Genomic DNA, 19,167 nt, shown 5'->3' with positions numbered 1-19,167 from the left:
AGCTAAGTCTTCTGGAATACACTAGAACTTAAATTTAACACGCTAACTGCGAATATCTCAAACAACTAGGAAAGCTTCTTTCTGTAACCAAAAAATGTGTCTCTTATTGCAAACCGCTTCATTAATAGCTCATTTATAAGACTAATTGTTATAAGCATTAAAGCTATAATTTTTAAAGCACTGTATAAAGTTGATAAGCTAATTTTAACTTTATCCCTAAACATAAAAACTTATCATAGCAAAAGTCACTCATTCCTGCAGCACTACACATGTGCTGCCTGCATTAGCTATGCTGAAGTAGACAGGGAAAGACAGTCCCTTGAAAATAATCTCACATCTAGTCAGTATAAACTGTTCTTTGCATCAACCTCTGCTTCAGTCTCATAGGCAAAAAAGCACTGATTTAGTAAGACCAGGACAGTACTGATAAGTGTGTACTACTAAAATGTGACACCACACACCCTGTGCCCTTCAACTGATTTTGTAGGGGCAGAGGAAAGGAGAAGCAAACAGATAAAAGCTGTTGATCCAGTCAATCAACTACAGCCTGAGAAAGCAGAAAGGGTTATATAGCACAGGCATCATCACCTTGATAACCTTTGTGTCAGACCCAACCAGACTATGAAATAAGCCAAGCAATAGGTCTGCTTAAATTTATTATTTGGATTCAGTATAGTGAGTCAAGCTCTAGAGGGCCTCATCAAAGAGACAACTACCTGCCAGATCACCTGTAGTGGAGTGTGGAAAGACAAATGAAAGTCTCTGCATAGCAGTTCCTCACAGAGGAATGAATGCACATTTATTAAAAAGGAACTGCAAACAATCAAGACACCACCCTTTTCAGACAGATGAGATATACCATGTATTTTCTCAGCTGCAAGTAAGACAGTAACACTATTGCAGAGCCTCCACATCAGTTTCCTGAAGTGAATGACTTTTACGAGTCTATTGGCAATCTACATGTTCTCCAGATACCTTTTCTCCAGGTCGAATGCTGCCACACTTCAGGAGATTGATGTCAGCTTTGCAGTCATCCATGAAGCCACAGATCAACCGATAATCACTGAAGATAATGGCTGTCATTTTAGTGATGTACTGATGGCACTGGTACTCAGTGATGTTGCCTCTGTGATCCACCAAACATGACACCAAGAACCCTTTACCAACTGGTTCATCTGCACACTCCTTTATCTGTTAAAAAAAAAAAAAAAAAAAGAAAAATTACAGTGGTTGCAGCTTATGAATTTAACCTTATAAGAAAATCCTCAAAGAAACTTGAATCTGTAGCTTCAAAATCTGCTAGCAAAGAAACCCTCTAGGCTTTAGTTTGATTTCCAGTAAGTCAGAATAATTGAAAATATTTCAGAAATGAGAAATCTCATGTGTGCCAGCATCCAAAAAAAGCAAACACAGCGACCTTGAGGATTATAAATTCTATTGCTCAATAATCATCTTTTATAATTACACTGAACCCCTGCAATCAAGTAGACTTGTAGGAAAAATGCTAGTTTGACAAACCTTTATTTAGAAAACTGAGCATATTACAACATCTCTAAATCATACTTAGACCCCCATTAGCCACCCGACCTTGTACAATATAAGATTTTGGCCAGAAGTGAGACTTATTCAAAAGTCAACACTATTTATGGAACTGTTTATAACTTGCTAGGAGATGAAAAATACTATAAAGGAAAATTCTCATCAAATTCTTTTCTATGAGGCTCTTGCATGAACTGATTGTTGGTACTAAAACCATTTTACTCAGTGGTCTAAAAAAAGTAAAAATCACAGCTAACCAAAGCTGAAAGCTGTGAGGAGATTGGAAAAGGAGCGTACAAGAACAGACAGGTCCCCAGCATAAATCACAGCCTGCAATGCTCAGGGAAGCAGACAGGCCAAACCCACCACCTCTGGAAGTAAAAGATGCAGGCAGCTTTGACAGTGTCTTTCCAAAAGAAGGGGAAAACATGGTTACTTATCAGTTAAGGATGGTCCCTGGAAGAATCATTTGATAGGAGCAGTGCAATGCCTCACTTCAAGGAGCAATGAGACTACACAACTCTTTAACCCTGGCAAGCCCCTGCTGAAATACTTGCCCAGTTCTGGTGGCCCCTGCTCGGGAGTGTGTTGAAAACTGCAGTCATAATACTGCAGAAAGAATCCCTGGCAGGCAGACACTAAAGTTCAGTGCTGACAGGTTTGCAAGGAATAGATACATGGGCTGACTTGATTGCATCAAAGATTTGTCCCTGTAAAAATACTGAAGGGCTCATCAATCTCAAGGAAGATCTATGGCAATCAATAATTCTGGCAGTTTCAGATAACAAGCAAGGGCAGTGCCAAGGGAACAGGCAGGAAATCATTTTATCAGTTCTCAAATACCAAGTTGGAATATTTGTATTGGAAATTTTAAAAAATGGAGAGCTGTCTCTAGGAAGATATATTCTAATTCAAATAAGAATAACTCAGGGCAACCTATGACAGACTCACACAGGCCAGACTAGATGAATAAAACAGATCCCTGTCTCAGCTTATGAGGCCATTACTTTCTGTGTGACAAATAAAACATTCAACATTTTAAACATCATTATTTGAAGGCAGATGGGCTGGTGAAACAGTTTATATTTAATCTAAATAGCTACTAGAAAAACAGTTACTAAAACCAATGTAATTGTTACAGATAAGGTGTAAAATACATTTTAAAGTGAAAACACATAGGGTCCTTGCAGGGTGAACAGGATAGAGTTGAGCAAGTGCTCTCTGAGAAAGCTGCATCTTTGGTTTGGCCCTGCTTCAGCTCAAGTACCGTGAGCCAAACCAGCACACAACAGCAACATGCTGTTTTTGGAAGAGCCTGGCTTTGGAAACAGCTCCAGAGCTCCATGGCCTGAGCCACTGAACTGCAGAAAAGACCAAGTGAACATGTTAATGCCAGGCCACTTCTGAAGCAACTACTGTTATCTGGTAGCCAACTATAATTATAGGTTAAAGCTCTTGCCAGAACTTATAAAAGCCACAACAGCTGAGAAGAAAATAAATTGGAATTTAAAACTGTATTTAGCTGATAAAATTGAAGGTGCATTTTTTAGAACATACCCATACCCAGCTGGGTCAGTCACCATTTCCCAAATGACTTTTTCTAGGAATTGCTCTTCGAGTTGTATTTTGTTCTTAGTGCAAAGCAATACTTTAAACAGAACAAATTCATCCAAAAAGGTACCTATACCTGTTAGTGGCAATTTAAGGAAAATATGAACAGGTTAATATTGTATGGGAGGAGCATATGCCCACTACATATCTGTTTTAAAGAGTTTTGTAGAAGTACCTTTAAAAAATATTAGAGTAATGGTTTATGCATCTGCCTTAGTATTAAACACCAGAAGATCAAACACAAGATTATTGTTCCTTATCTAACCTTTTTTTAACTAAAAACCATGCACCAAATGGCAAAATTCTGAAATTATGTATACTCTTCCCACTGCTTTTAAATGCAATATCCCAGATTTACAGGGCATCATTCACAGCAATGCCAGACTGCCACTGTATAAAAATGGTAATTAAACAGACTATTAAAAGAGCATTTTCAAGAATGCTTTGGTTGTAAAAATTCTGCAGCAGCCATATGACATAAACCAGAAAAACATGATCCTTTCTATGATCGAAAAAAAGTGGGATTCAACAGATTTGGCAGTGTTTGCTCTTGGGAGGTACCAAACTCCAACTACAACACAATCCTTTGATGCAAGCTGTCCTCCACTGTTTGATCTTGTAGCCTTCTTCTAATAAGTTTTTTTTTGATCTCTCCTTACACTAAACAACTTACACTAGAGCAGACTAAATGTTTTTTTAAAAGGCAAGTTTATGGCTAGGTCACATTATATTGGTGGATATGCAAACCATGTTTTTGAGAGCATGGCTTAGTGACTGAATTAAGTCAGCTGAAGCCTGTACAGCTGCAGAGAGCTTCCCTGAAGCTTCCACTGCTTCCCTGAAGTCTAGCTGAAAACCACCACAAACAGGGATGGAGACCTCAGCTCAGCTAGCTCCTGCATAAACACACAGCCTCAATAGCTCAGACATGAACACAAAGGAAGAAATGATTGATCAAGTCACCTTTGAAGCTGTACTGAGGTGAGTGGATGCCTGAGACACAGAGCACTAACTCCTAGCGCAACCTAAAAAGAAGTTCCTAATATGGTCTCCTTGGATTAATTACCCTTTAAAACTTGAAAAAAACCCTCAAGTTGATTACCATTTGATGTCTGTGTGCTTACCCCTTCTGCTAGCAAGACACAGTCCAAAACCAGCCTTATGTTAAATTCAGCAGAAGCCCTGCTCCAACAACACACTTATAAATGTCAAACACATGATAAAGAGGGGACAAATCCAATTCACAACCGATTTCTGACAAAAGGTCTGGTAGGAGCAGGTGGGTTGCTAGTTCAACATTTCTTTCTTCCATCCCTTTGCCTGGTACCACTAAGGTACCTGGCTTCTTCAGCAAGGAGACTGAATTAATTGCAGGTACAAATTTGGTATATGATACTAGAGCTTTCCCAAATCATTATTCACACATTAATTTGCTATTAATTAGCAAATTAGCTATTAATTCACAAAGAAACAGAAAAGCCTCAGTGCCACAAGAGCAGCCATGCCTTCCTCCTGGCTTACCTCAGCAATAGTGGACTTGCAGACTTCTCTGGCCACGGATTCAAACTTTGGATCTGTAGTCAGGTTCAGCTTGTAGTTCCACAAGAGCTATAGAGAAAGCATTTGTAGAAAGGGAGTTTAAGAGTTTTCCGTGAAGAATAACAAATATTTTGCTTCAGAAAACAATGAAACATCATTTATACCCAATCTCTATCATCAAGCTTCTACAGTGAAATGACCAATAATAAGTCTCCTTGACAACACCTTTGTCCCTTCATTTCTGCAACAATTTTCTCATACTGAACAAATTCAGGCTGTCAGAAATCTCTGCAAGGTCATGAGCTGATTCATTAAAAACAAAGATAACAAATGTTATTTCATAACTGAGAGGATAAATGAAACAATGAAAGGTTTAAACTTCCTACCTGCTGCATACTTAGCAACACCTTTAGCCCACCACATCTCTGTGTGCCATGGTGTGCCTGTCTGATGCAAGTGAACTGAACAAATGAAATACTCAATATGAGCAGATATCATGCTGAAAACCTTATAAAAACCTAGCAAAAAAAGGCAGAGACAACGCAGCTTGATCCTTCTGTGAGGGCTGAGACCAGACAACTTTTCGGATGCAGATATATTTCACATCTACAGGAGGTTCACTCTTGCTAAGCAAAACAATACATTAGAACTTAGACTGCAAAAATGCCTCTGAAAGGATGACTGTTCTTCCAGGAGCCAGCAGTGAGCTCATGAAGGAGCCTCAATGCACAGGATCATTGTGGAAGAATCAGTCTTGGGCAAGTCACACCCTGTAGATACATACACACATCCCAGATGTCCTCCTGAGGCACCATAAAGTAAAAATACAGGGTAGGGTCATGAAACCTCAACAAATTAATAACTCAAGTGTTGCCTGATTGCCCTATTAGCTCATCTGTTTTTCCAGGAACTTAAGTTACATTTTAACATTTTTCATTAACTTAAAAGATTAAGAAGTTGTAAAAATTCATTTTAAAAACTCTGCCTTCGTGACAAATCAATATCAAAAAGATAAAATTTGGTCAAACTTTTACTTTGACATTTCAATTGTACACAAAACACTGGGAAAACAATCACATGCCCTACACAAGTTTCTCACCCACTCCAGGAGGGTGGAAGCACAGAGAGAGAACCAAAATCAGAATCAGCATAACTGCACCACCTTCCACACCTCTTATGGTTTTGGAGCTGTGAAAAGTTAAAAAAGGAGGTGATGGTAAACTAGGGTGTTACAGATGGAGTAAATTGTAAACATAAGGTTTAGTAGGTAAAAGTGAATGAATGGGGAACCTGTCCTTGCAAAGAGTGCTGCAGGTCTCTCCCAGACAGAACTGGAAGTTCAAGAATGAGGACACAAGATGAGAATACATCTCTGCATTTGTAATCTCACTCTTTGGAGAGTCTCAAAATGAGATGCTCTCCAAATGAACCTTCCCACTAACAGAAAGAAGGTTAAACTTGCAGCTTAAAACTCCTGATTTTAGCACTAGGCAGTATTTTCCAGCAATTGTACTGCAGGGAGAGGCAAAGAAAACATTTGGACAAGAGACAATCTCTCTGTGCTCTAGTTTTTTATCATCTCCCTTCAATTTTTGCCTGGGAAAATGAGACTTAGCCCACAGTTCTTATTTGTGAATGGCTTCCATAATCCACTTCCACCCAAAATTTGAAGCAGAGATGCCAACACTTAATCCAGTAGAAGAAAGATCCAGCTTCGACTTCTAAAATTCTCAGTTTCTTCTTTATTCAGGTAATTTTTGCTGGCACATTTAAATGTCAGGCAGATACATTTTAATTACTGGAGTTTTCTCTTTTTCAAAAAGACTCAAACAGAAACATGTTGTGCCCTTCATCTGATCCAGCCCTGCACAACAGAGAATTACAGCTGCCAACCAAGTCAGGCAGTGCTAAAGGTTAATTTATAAACACAGTTGGAAATTACTGGTTGTGCAGCATGACCAGGCTTCATCCCTGGAATATATCTTCCAATAATAAAACAAAATACAGCTTCTCAAGCATCCAAAAATCAAGACTGTCACTGAGGCATGCACTTGTCTGTCTGTGTTCAGGGCTAACCAAGCAATTATGGATCTTGATATGGTGTACGCTGACAGAATAGAAATGAGAAAAACCAAAAGAAACCTAATACCAACCTCAGCAATGAATTTTATCTTTTTTTTGAGAGTCTTGGGATTTGAAGAGTCAGCTTGACAGCCCAAAAACTGGCTAATAGTTTGCTCACTGTTAAACACAGTGCTGAGAGGAAATCTGTTCTAAAACCAGCCAAGTGTCTCAAACTGCCTCTAAATATCACACCCCCACAGCATTTTCCAAACGAGTCTAAGAATTTAGCAGCTGTGAAAGTAATACAAAGGTGTCAACAGCTGAAATTAAGAGTTTAAATTCAGTACTGCTCACATCTTTCCCAGAAGGAACACATCACATTGCTCCCAGTAACTCACGGGAACCACCCCCCAATTATAAAACAGGAAAGACGTCTGCTATCCTCTCCTGATACAGAAGTACAGTTTATAAAGTTCTTAAAAATGTTCCACTCTGAAGTCTCCATTAAGACCAATGTGGTTACACTGGGTTAAAGAAGTCACCTTGTGTTCTTCCTCCAAAGGCCAGTACAGAAACCCAAATATCTCTTGATTAATAGCCTTTGCAAGTACCAAACTATGCAAAATACCTCAGGTTCACAAGGGATAGGAGGTGCAAATGCCATAGCTAGAGAGTGAATAAACAAAGTAATACTTACATGATTGCAGTCTGAAGAGATTTCATTATCTGGCTGAAAGGAGAAAGAAAAGGAGTGTCAGTTTACTACCAATGTCATGCATTTAACAGAGAAGAGTCTAAACTTTTGAAACTAAAATACTGTCAACTCTTTTCCACTGTAATAAACAACTTGACACAATTGACAGTAAATTTTAGAATCTGAATCACAAGAGTGATGATACCTAATTACCAAAAAATGAACAGGTACCTTAGACACTATGGTGTTTTAACAGAACAAAAGCACAAGAGTAGCAGCACTTATGTAGACACTGCAAAAACATAATGAATGCACTGGCATCTGCTGCAATTGTCCAAACTAAGAAGGCAAAAAAGCACCTGTGGGAAAACAAAGAAATAGGAGCAGAATTTTAAAGAAAAATTAGTTTGATGCATACAACGGAAGGAGAATGGTAGGACTCGCTCCCCTCCCCCAGAATGAAATGTTCATATTCCCCATTTGAGAAGTAACATCTTTTCTTTCAGTTGTACATAAAAGGGTTGGTTCAAAGCAGCCCCAAGCTTCATACTTTCAACTGTGAGAAACTGGTGACATCCAATATTCATACATCATTTCAAAATATTCACTATAGTCTCCCGGGGAGTTCCTTTGGAAAGAACTCTGAGTGCAAACCATCCCATTCTCCTTTCAGCCTGAGTAGCTCTCACAATGAAGAGTTCCTTGAAAAAAGTTAATCATACAAACTCCTATCTCTTCTCCACAGCAGAACAGCACAAAGGCAGGACAAAATCACCTGGCCGTCACACCTACAGGAAAGTCAACCCTGACTCAAAGTTTTTGCTTCTACTGATACTTAAGATGCCAGACACGCTTTAAGAGCCCAAGACACAAAACCTCTCTATGGTTAAACACATCACTGACACTACGATGTTAGACCTCAGGGATCTGACACAAGAGAACCAGCATTTCAGCAGTTTTGGAAGCAAGCAGAGCTTTCCAGTGCAACATTTGCTACTGCAAGATCTGCTACACCAACACTTGTACCATTGGTGCTTTGGGGAACATGAACACAAGTTTATGAGGAAAAAAGCAAGCCTGAAAAACGCTTCCAAGCTCTTAATTACAGCCATTATTAACTAAAGCACTTTTATTTTTTTTAGCAGTAAGTGGCAGAAATCACCTCTCCACTTTGAACATAAAAAATAGTACCTGAAGGATTACAGTAATTAATTGCAGTTTGGTCAGACTGACATGATCTAAAACTGTATCTCCCAAAGTAATTATAAATTTGAAAATTTGGATATCAATTTTTTAAAAAGACTAGCAGATGTCTGCTAGTTATCCTCAGACTGCAGAACTGATTCTTTCAACTGAAAACTAAAATGCCATACAAATTGCTTTATTTTGCAGCAGCCTCTAAGACCAACACTATTGTGACTTAAGAAGTGTACTTTCTTTAATTTTCTGCACTCATCCCACATCCTTCAGCAAGAGATGAAGGTTTTAGACTACTTTCAAAAGCTAGGAGGCAGAATGCCCCCCAATGAAACTGTTGTCTCAGTCTTTTAGTCAAGGATAGTTTCTTTATAAAAATATATAGTCTAACACTGGAATTCTGCTATAGAGGACAGGACTACCTAACACATTTGCAGGCAGGAGAATTTGTAAGGGTCAGAGAGCACTCCCACAAAACTCTTCAGGGTCACTTCAATTATTTTTGCACCCTCCAACCTGGTAACCTTTGCTTCAGATCCACCAAAGATTAAAGCTCAGGGTTTTTTCTGGAAAGATGAGCCCAAAAAGATAAGATACCAGTTCTCACTGACTTGAGAAGTTTAAACAAGCTTTTCTTGAAATAGACAACAATAAAATGTTACACATTGAAATACCAGACTTTCCTGGGCTCTGTAGCAAAACTCAGCTCTGTGAAACAAAATCTAGCCTTATTCTTCTGAGAAGAGTAATAGAACTTAACTGGGACCTTAACTAAGCTTTAGTACTGCATTCATTCACAGCTCAGTACTTAAATATGCAAAGTGTATTATCTAGCCAATAATCCTTTCAGTGTGGAACAAGATGACCCCCTGCTAGCTCTTAGAGCTTAAGTGTTGGAGAGGTGGGTCTATGCAATGTTGTACTTTTCCTATTTCAGTGAAGCAACACGAGAAAAACAATCCTTTCAGTTTCTGTCTGATAAACTGAAGGGCTGAGTTCGAAGAAGGGGAAGAAGAATATCCCCAGTGCAACACACACACATTCTGCCTGTGGCCCTCTGTCCACTACATGCACCCAAGAAACCTTCCAAACAAGCAGTTTCAGAACTATATGCAGCAAGAGTCACGAAAAAAAAGTAAGTTTCAAATTACCACTAAGGGAAGTTGAAGAGCAAGAAAAGCTGCACTGTCACCATGTGTCAGTCCCACATGGTGAGCTTGTGGAACACAGATGCTCAGAAGACCCTCAGGGCAAGGGAAAGGAAGAGAGCAGCCTAGACCAGCACCACATGCTAGTCAAGGCGTTTTAGGAGAGAAAGCTGATGGCAAGGACATTCCACTGATTAGCAAGAGAGAAGGACTCCTTGTACATCTCCAAACTGAAGGATTAAAAACAGCCTTTACAGAAAATGTGTGTGCCTCTGGGCTCACAGAAGCTTTTGCTGTTTAGCAGCTTCAGTGGGAATATATTGCCTCCCTTTACAGTTCTCTAAGAAGTTCTCCAAACTCCGTCACACACTAACACTCACATTCCAGAGTACGAACACCACTTCCTACCTCCCTGGGAAAGTAGAGTTTAGAATAAATACCACATATAAGAAATCCTGAACAGAAAAAGCATTGTCTTCCATACAGCCACAAACAACAGCCACAAATCACATTGCATTAGTGTTATGAACTCCACAGAAAAATTCAAAGGTTTCTGTGAAGTCCTGTCACCACCAAACTGAAGTCATCAACACCGTTGTGTTTAAAAGTGACTTTTCCAATCCACCAGATCTCGACTCACTGAAGAAAACCATGACAGTCATCCATTCCTCTCGAAATCTCTCTGCTTTGGAAGCAGTATAAAACTGGGTCAAAACTATACAGCAAGGTGAGCAGCCCACCACCATTACGCAGGCCCAAAGGGCCACCAGGTGTTGGTGCTTTAGCAGCAGAAATGGACCATCATCATGCTGGGAGCCAAAGGAACAGGAAATGGTGACTGAACCAGCATCATGCATCACCATCCAGTGCACAGCACACTGCCTGGGGTGCAGTTACAGCCACTCCCTCAGTGACAGTCAGAGCCCTTTCCAGCTGAGTATACAAAACACACTTGATTTGGTCTTACTGCATCACATCCTAAGGAAAAATAATTCACACCATGGGATTTTGAGAAGCAAACTAAGTATCCTGATCAGCTGATGTGGATGAGAATGGTGAGGCTGGTTGCCCAAAGAGGCTGAGGATGACCTGTCCCTGGAAGTGCTCAAGCCCAGGTTGGATGATGCTCAGAGCAACCTGGTCTAGTAGAAGGTGTCCCTTCCCATGACAGGAGATTGGAATGAGATGATCTTTAAGGTCCCTTCCAACCCAAACTGTTCTACAGTTCTGTGAAAGTCAAGGTCTTGGGAAAACTGCAGGAATTATTTTAGATCTCAAGCATTAAGATTCCTTTGCTTCTTTGCAAAAGTCATGCAAATGAGAGTCTGAAGTCAACTGCCCAATTCCCAGAATTTAATCCCTCCTGAGAGCAGCAGATGGGATAACAGCAGATATTTCCACTATTCTTATGAGGATGATGGCAGACATTTCCAATATTCTTTTAAGGCAAGAATACCAGTGAACTTGTTGAAAAGCAAGAACCAGACATATGTCAAATATTAACTATGGATAATCTTCAGACATTGAAGACAACAGACTTCAGACCTGCTCAGGCAAAAGCCATCGAGAACCAACATGGATCAAAACAGCAAAATAAAAAAGCAATTGGCTTATGGATGGGAAGAACCCAGTAGATGTTCTCTTCCTAAATTCAGGAAGATTGCAAATACCTCAAACAAGTCAATTAGATAAAGATATTAATGAAAGCAGCTACATTCCTATGAAAGAGAGGGTAGACAGAAGTCCAGCCAGACTGCTGGTGGTCCCCAGTCCACTGCACTGTCACACAGTCTATACTACAGAGGATGGTGCACACAGACACACAGTACAGGCAGCTCATGTTTTGGTTTTTCACTTTGATCTAAACAAACACACTTATCACCAGGATCTGTAGAGAAATGGTAGAGTAGGCCTGCTGACCTAGAAGCATCTAAGGAGGAGGCCAGGGAGCTGATAAAGGGACAATTGGCTTCTTAGCTGTGTCCTTCCCACAGATAACAGCCATCTCTTCGCACCAAACACAGCCAGCCAGGACAGCAAACTCACAATAAAGTGATTCAGTCTTCAGGTATCAAGCTAGGTAGATTTGCTGGACACCTGGAAACAGCACAGGCCAGATGCAAGGTAGGGATCAAGGAGACATCTGGTGGAGCCACCTTCCTGCAAACCTGATCCCTTTCCAATGCAACCACTAGAAAATATTCTGCAGAAGAATTTCTGGAAACATGAGGAGATAGAGTAGTCTAGGCAAGAATCAACACAAAGAAAAGGAAAAAAGAAAAACCACACATCACACAACCACCCATGCTTAAAACCTACTGAAACATCCTGGAGTTCTGAGCCAAGAAGCATATGGCTGCAGTAAACCATTTTTCACACATCTTTCAATCCTGAAAAAGTCATGTGTGATAGGAAAGTTAAAACCAGTGATAATTTAGGTTCAAAACAGATGAGAAGATCTTGTAACGTAATTACACATTTAGTGAACAATGAAAGTTAAACTTGTTAAGCCAAGCTTGAAATACTCTCTAATGCCAGTGAACTCTTAGTACTAAAAACAAACCCCGGGTTGTCATGTCAGCAAAAACACTTTATATTTACCATCCATGCTTTGAAAAGAGCCACTTTAAAGCATGGTAACTGTGGCTATACCATGCACCAAAGTTGTAAGCTCCTAGCTTCCATATACTTGGCTTGTTTCATATAAATATTTTTTCCCAGTTACAAACAGAGCTAAAGTCTGCAATGCAGCAAATCATTTACCCAAATAATTATGTCCACATTGGTTAGGTGTTCCTAGTTTATGTAAATGTATTAGCCCAAGTTCTACACAAACATCAAACCACTTCCAAAACATACGTAGAACTTTGTGCATAAAAATCCAACTATCAGGACCAGCAGCAATTTCTTTAGTCATCTGCGTGTGCACACACACAGCATAAGTGGCAAATCACTCCAGACATCATATTCTGCTACTTTTTAAACTGTTTTAACTGAATTGTACATTGCACAAACTTTTCCACCTTTGCTGACATTTTATATCCTCCAGGGGTATGACACTATTAAGGTATGTATGCTTATTCAGAAAAGATAACACAAAGCAACATCAAAAAACTCCAGCACAACTTGTGTGTCCTTCTGGCTCAGCAGCCATGTAAAAAGAAGACAAGGATGAAGCAGGCCTTGTCCCCTGATACTTTGAGGATCCATTGTTCAGTATCTGCTTCAAACACCAAGAAAGCTCAGCAAGTCCTACTCTTTCTGTTGTAGCTTTGATAGGAAGTCAAAAGTGGTTTAGCTTGTTTCACATTTGATATTAAGGTCCTCAGCAGGCTGTGTACCTTTCCTGCACAGCAGAGACCCCTCCATGGCCGAATACCAAAGGAAGGAAAAGCACAGAAAATGTTCAAGCTTTAATTCTAGTGCATCAGAAGAGACCACAGACCAAGGTGCAGTTTTAAGGAAACACGGATTCCATTTGCCTGACCAGGTAAGTATCTTTGCTGGCTCTTACCAGCGAATCACTTTCTCTGAGCTGGCTCCTCCTACACCTGCAAAGCTGTAGGGTGGGTGCTCAGAGGCTGCACAGCTGCTCTGTGCTGGAAGTGCCACAGCCTTCTCACACGAGCTATTCTTGTGCCTGCTGCTTCTGCCTCCCTGCATAGGGGACTCCAAAGCCCCTAAGCCCTCTCGGCCTTTCTCCTTTCAACACAGATCCACACATCAGAGCATATTCCAACAGTCAGCACCATCAAAGTAAATTTGCCCCAGATGTTGGTTCTTCTTCTCTTAGTCCCCTCTCTTTCTCCTCTCAAAGGCTTTCCAGGCAGTCCCAATGAGTTGTGGAACAAGACAGACCTTGAAATTACGGGTTTACCACCTAAGTTTGGCAGCACTGCTACCAGATATAATGTTTCCCACTCCTCCACAACAGAGCTTTGCTGCTAAGCATAGCACTGACACTGAGCTGCAGATCCTGCCAGGAGGTTTCAGGATTTGCTCCTGGAAAGCTCTCTCACAGTGCCAGCAAAAAACTTCAGAGACCAAAAGGCATGCAAGGATGCTGGTAGAGTCACAAGAGAGGATAAAAGGAGAAGGGGAGCTGTTATCCCACCAACCAAGATGACAGGGAGACTGCTGTCTTCCTCTTCCTTGTAGTTGACTCGAGCTCATCACACTATCCAAGACTCAGCAAATCAACAGAAAACTGTCATTTTAGAATTTTCTGCCAGGTTAGTACAAATGGGATTATGGAAGAGTCCTCCCAGCACCACTGAGTTTACTGGGAACGCACAGTGGAATCTCCACCTGCAGCATCAACCAGTCCACAGGCTATGCTGAGACAACTTTACTTTCAAACTACCTTTTTGGATGACATTCTGCCTTAACCCCAACCAGAAACATCCCAGATAAACTTTAGAGTATTCCAGTAAAGAGGCAAAATCAATAGCATGAGCATTGGCAGTACTGCACAGCATCCGCTGGTGATGCAGAGGACAAACGAGCCAAGAAAGAAATGGAGGTTTCAAAAAATAATTCCAGTGCAACAGCTATGAAGAGCTTTTATCAAATGCGTTATCTTTTTAAGTCAAATTCTATGACTTATTCTCAATACAGAGATTCCACACCTTTTGACAGTATATAGCCTATAGTACCCCAAGTCGAGCTTAAAGCTTCCAAAAAGCCACTAAGAGTTCACAAGCAATATTCAGTTTAACACAAAATAGAAGGCTGTTGTACATGGAGTGGTAAAGCCCCATCTCCTAAGATGAAAATGGTGTTCTAACCATGCTTTGTTCTTCAGAGAATCATGTTTTGGCTGCACATGGCCTGGAACCAGAGAAATCCTTTGTAAATTAGCTTTGTACAGGAGCTGAGAAAACAGTGCACACCAAAAGCTCCATGTACCAAAGCAGAGAAGTGCAGGTTTCAGAGCAAACACTGCTGACTCATCACCTCACTCCCACAACCCAGTGGAGGGAGTGCTGTGCTACAGAGCAAAGCCAAGAAGCGCTGCCATCCCCCCTTGCAGGCAGCTCCATTACACCATCATTGCTGGAGAGCACCTCTAACCAGTACCAGGCTCCCCTGCCAAGGGCTATTGCTTCATTCAGCAGAGTGAACAATGCTCTAAACACTCTACCAGCCAATATTCATATTTGTCTTTGTTATTCAACACGCGGGCTCATGACTCCAATTTTCCACACTGAAAGCCATACAGTGCTCCCAAGGATCCCTCCCCAGGAGCATTTTCCTCCCGCTCTTCCAGCAAGGCACATGTGTCACATCAATCAGGTGCCCATCCTCACCAAGGCGCAATAAGCATCTCCTGCCTGTGCTCAGAGGCATGAGCAGCACTGCTTTAATCCTAACGATTTACATTCATGCATTCCACCTCCAAACTAAATTAAGACGAGCATCCAAACAGGTGGGAAGCAGACTTTGCTATTTTTAACTCCTGCCAGCTATTCTGTTTAGAGGCAATAAAAATCAAATACCTCAGAGAAGACACTTCAGCCTTAACCACAAACCACAAGAAGAACAATTTTATTTTGAAGTCTTCCCTTCTTCCTTCAGGACAATGGTGAGAGGAACAACTATATTTAACATCACTACTTCCAAAACATGATGGATATTACATTACACATGGATGAACAGGCCTGTAGAGCTTCTTACACAACACCCAGCACTAGTCATTGGCTGTCACAAGAACAGGATTATTTTAATCTTCTGCATGGTGTATGCCACCCAGAATTCCCATGCAGTATTCAATATCAGTTTTGTCATCTGCCAATGCCAACAAGAGGGACAGGATTTACAAGGGACCCCACATACCAGCTTTCCAGTGCTATTACACTGCAAGAGATTTCCTGAAAGTACAAAGTCTCCTGGACCCTGCCTGTGAGATGAAATGCAATGGGGAAGTCTCCCTCAAAAGCAGGAGCACCCTGAGTACAGCCAGTGCAGACACTCCTAACAGCTGGATTTGAAATATTACACTGGAATTTTCTTCAGAAGTTCTGCAGGAGCCCAGCACATCACTCACTTCTTCGCTGCAGTGAGAAGCAGGTGAAGAACAAGGGTCCCGAGTAGGGAAACTCCCTGCTGTTAAAATAAACTGTTTCAGTTCTTCTCTCACTTAAGCGCTAACTACAATCACTGACTTTATCATCCCCTGTATGTGTCAATTTGATCACACTACTATTCAAACACAAAAAAAAAATCTGACAAATGCTCAATGACCAGGGCCAGCCACCACCCTTCCTCAGCTGAACCCATCCTTTCTTTATTATAACATTCACAAGCTCACTGGAAAAGCTGTCAGTATTGCACAGCTGCCAAGAGAATCCAAGGGCAACTTGAGGCTCCCCAAGGCTATGGTGACAGCAATGAAAACACTGATAGGACACATCTCAATGTAAGTTCATTATGACAAACATAACATTGGAGCTGAGAAGAGCCATGTCAAGTCAAAAAACACACAAGCTCTTGACTTGACACCACTAATAATGGCCAGAAGCCAGGATTTTAAAATACTTTAAGAGACCACCTCATGCCAGAAAAAAGCCTGACTTGCTACGTTATTCATTCTCCAATTCTTCCAAAGCAATTTCTCAGTCAAAAACTTTCTGGTTATTCAAAAGAAAGCAGTCCATTAAACTAGAGAGGCCAAGATAAATTCACTTAAGGAACAACACTGCACTTGTACACAGTGGGAATAAGCAAATAAGCACAAAGGGCTAACCAATATTAAGGTCCACAGCAAAGCCCACAACAGCAGCTTGCGAGCAACATCACTCTGCAACAGAGAATTAGGACATTGCCTTGGCAGTCCAGTTCTCCAACCTTGGATGAGCTTCCCCCACGAGATCTGTTTTGCTGGATTCTCACCATCGCCCACTGAACTCAGCAGGAAAGATCTGAAGGCTATTTTTAAGGAGTCCTAGAAAGAGCACAATGCCCCGCTTCCACTTGAAGTTTCTCCCATACAGGAAAGGCTGCCCATGAGATGCACATCCAAAATAAACCCTGCTCCCTATGCTACCCTGCACTTCAGGAGGCAGTACTGACTGGGCTGCATTTCCCATATAATAGCTGAAATCAACCTACCATCAATTTTACAATCTACCATCCTTTATAAATAAAATTAGAAAGCACTCCTGAAACTCTCTTTAAGGCAGTCAGGCAGAGTGTCCATCCTGTTGTACCCACAATTTAACAGCTCTAGTTACCATTTCTGCCACTGGCCTCAGTAAAATGAATTTTAGATACATGTATTCTGGATCAGGCAAAAAAACACTGATGAGGACAAGCCAACTGAAGCCTTAGTCATAGAGAGGTACCTAGCACCTGCCTCTGACCAAGAAACAGGAGAAATTCAAGGAAGCACAAGCAACCCGAATTTGAGTCCTTTCTCCTTGCACTGGAGAACCAAAACAACCACCAAGTCCATCTGAAGGATGGTACCACCAATCCACTAGACTGGGCAAGGTGTACCAAACTGAAAATTCATGAGGATACTGGAGGACTGCTCTGAGACAAGGGACTCACAGAGGGTACTTCTGCTCTTGAAGCCATAAATACACCACTTGGGAACCTGCTAACACACTTCCAGGGCAACCCTTCTCCTGCTCCGTGAGCTCATTCCCAGCTTCTGACAAATGAGCCCTTTCCACAGGTACAGACAAAATAGATTCTCAATTATAACTGCATTCACAACAATGCCTTGAAGATGAGGCTCTGAACAGCCTGAATTTGAGGAATTGAGAAAAGAGAGCAATTTTTTTTAATAATTAAGAAATTTAAAAAAAAATTTCTTTGTTCTCAAGTCTCAAAGGTCACAATGACCAGGAAAGCTAGACTGATGTATTAAGCATTTTTTCCATGTAAAACAACTGATCTGATCCAGTATTTGAATACTTTTAATTCTACTTTAACAATACTCATCTTCAGCATTTTAATTAAGTTTCCCACTTCTATCCAAAAGCAGCTTAACACACGGAGAAGTAATTCAGTAGATAATAGCTTGTCATTTTAAAACATTATTAAAAAAAGATAGAAACATTAACATGCAAGCATTTAAATAATTACAGATCATATCAATTTAGTCAGGAAACATACCAAGCTTAGCAATAAAAGCTAAGGTTAGCTGCAAAATAGTATCACCAAACTAGAAAGCTCTAGAAAGATTACTGGAGTGTTCAAGTAAGACTGAAATTATTCAAATTTAAGCTTCTTGCTTATTTAAATCAATCTGCCTGGGAGCCACACAAATTGTTGTGGTAAATTGATTTCCCTAGTGTCTGGTTCTCCTTTCGCAAGAGCTATGACAAGACCAGAAAGACAAGATGAAACCAGCTGATTCACAACATCATTAGGCATTCTGCATTCAGACAGATTATACATCACAACATTAGACCAAGTTATAAATGTCTTGGCGAGTGCAGGCGGCCAGGCTCAGTGACTCACAGCAGGCCTGCCAGGTGCAGTGCTCAGTCACAGACTTCAGCACCAGCACCAAACCAGAAATGCCATTTTTCTTCTCGGAGACTCCAGCAGTGCCACATGGTTAATGCACTTTATTTAACTTTACTACCCCATTTCTGCTATACTTCAGCAACACACGCCTAGATTTTATCTAAAACAATTTTCAGCAAACCTGCTGTGCTAATGCCTTTACTGATGTGAAAAATATAGTAGTGCTTCATTACTTCTTGGCCAAAAGGTAGAACATGCCACTCAAAAAGAGTCTTATTGAAACTTAAGTAAATGCTTACAGCATTTACCTAAAGAATTGTGCTGGTATAAAGCAGCTTTGAAGAAGCAAAACTGAAACTTCAGTTTTGAAGATGGATAGAGAAGCAAGATTAAAAAAAACCAAAACAACAACAAAAAAAAAACAAAAAACAAAAAACAACAACAAAAAAAACCACACACACAAAAAAAAACACCAACACCCTCAAGTGGGATCACACAGCAGTTTCCAAGATTCAACCACTACTCCAAGATAACCTTTCCTTCACCATAAAAGCAATTTGAGCTTTTCTTCAGGATGAAGTTTTTGTGCACACCTAATGAAAGCCATTGCTGTGTGTTCATTTCCCACAGGGGAGACACATTTCATATGAAAAGAGTTATCCAGAAACATTTACTATACACATCTGCACCAATAAGGAAATGAGTCATCAACCCACTGGCAGGCCTGATTCCTAGCACACGGTGCACTTCAGCTATTTAGGAATCTGTGTATGGAATACAGGGGAAAGGCAGATGCAACCCACGAGTCATTTTAAGAGACTACTTTTGAAATGCCAACTAAATGTATTTTTTCCCACCTTTGCTTGGGTATAATTTCCTCAAAAGCACAGGACCAGC

At 40.7% G+C, this 19,167-nt stretch overlaps 1 protein-coding gene across 1 annotated transcript in view; it reads right to left on the bottom strand.

Moving 5' to 3' along the window:
* The window catches only part of GLG1 (golgi glycoprotein 1), an 82,933-nt gene that overhangs the window by 37,288 nt on the left and 26,478 nt on the right, over positions 1 to 19,167 (bottom strand). Inside the window, exons 2-4 of the mRNA XM_053987259.1 lie at positions 7,451 to 7,483; positions 4,672 to 4,758; positions 976 to 1,191 (exon numbers count right to left, since the gene is read on the bottom strand). Coding sequence (XP_053843234.1) covers positions 976 to 1,191; positions 4,672 to 4,758; positions 7,451 to 7,483 — 336 coding nt within the window. The remainder of the gene's footprint in view (positions 1 to 975; positions 1,192 to 4,671; positions 4,759 to 7,450; positions 7,484 to 19,167) is intronic.

This window comes from Vidua macroura, chromosome 11 (assembly GCF_024509145.1).
Source record: "Vidua macroura isolate BioBank_ID:100142 chromosome 11, ASM2450914v1, whole genome shotgun sequence".
NCBI lineage: Eukaryota > Metazoa > Chordata > Aves > Passeriformes > Viduidae > Vidua > Vidua macroura.
This window is presented reverse-complemented; position numbering and strand designations above follow the sequence as displayed.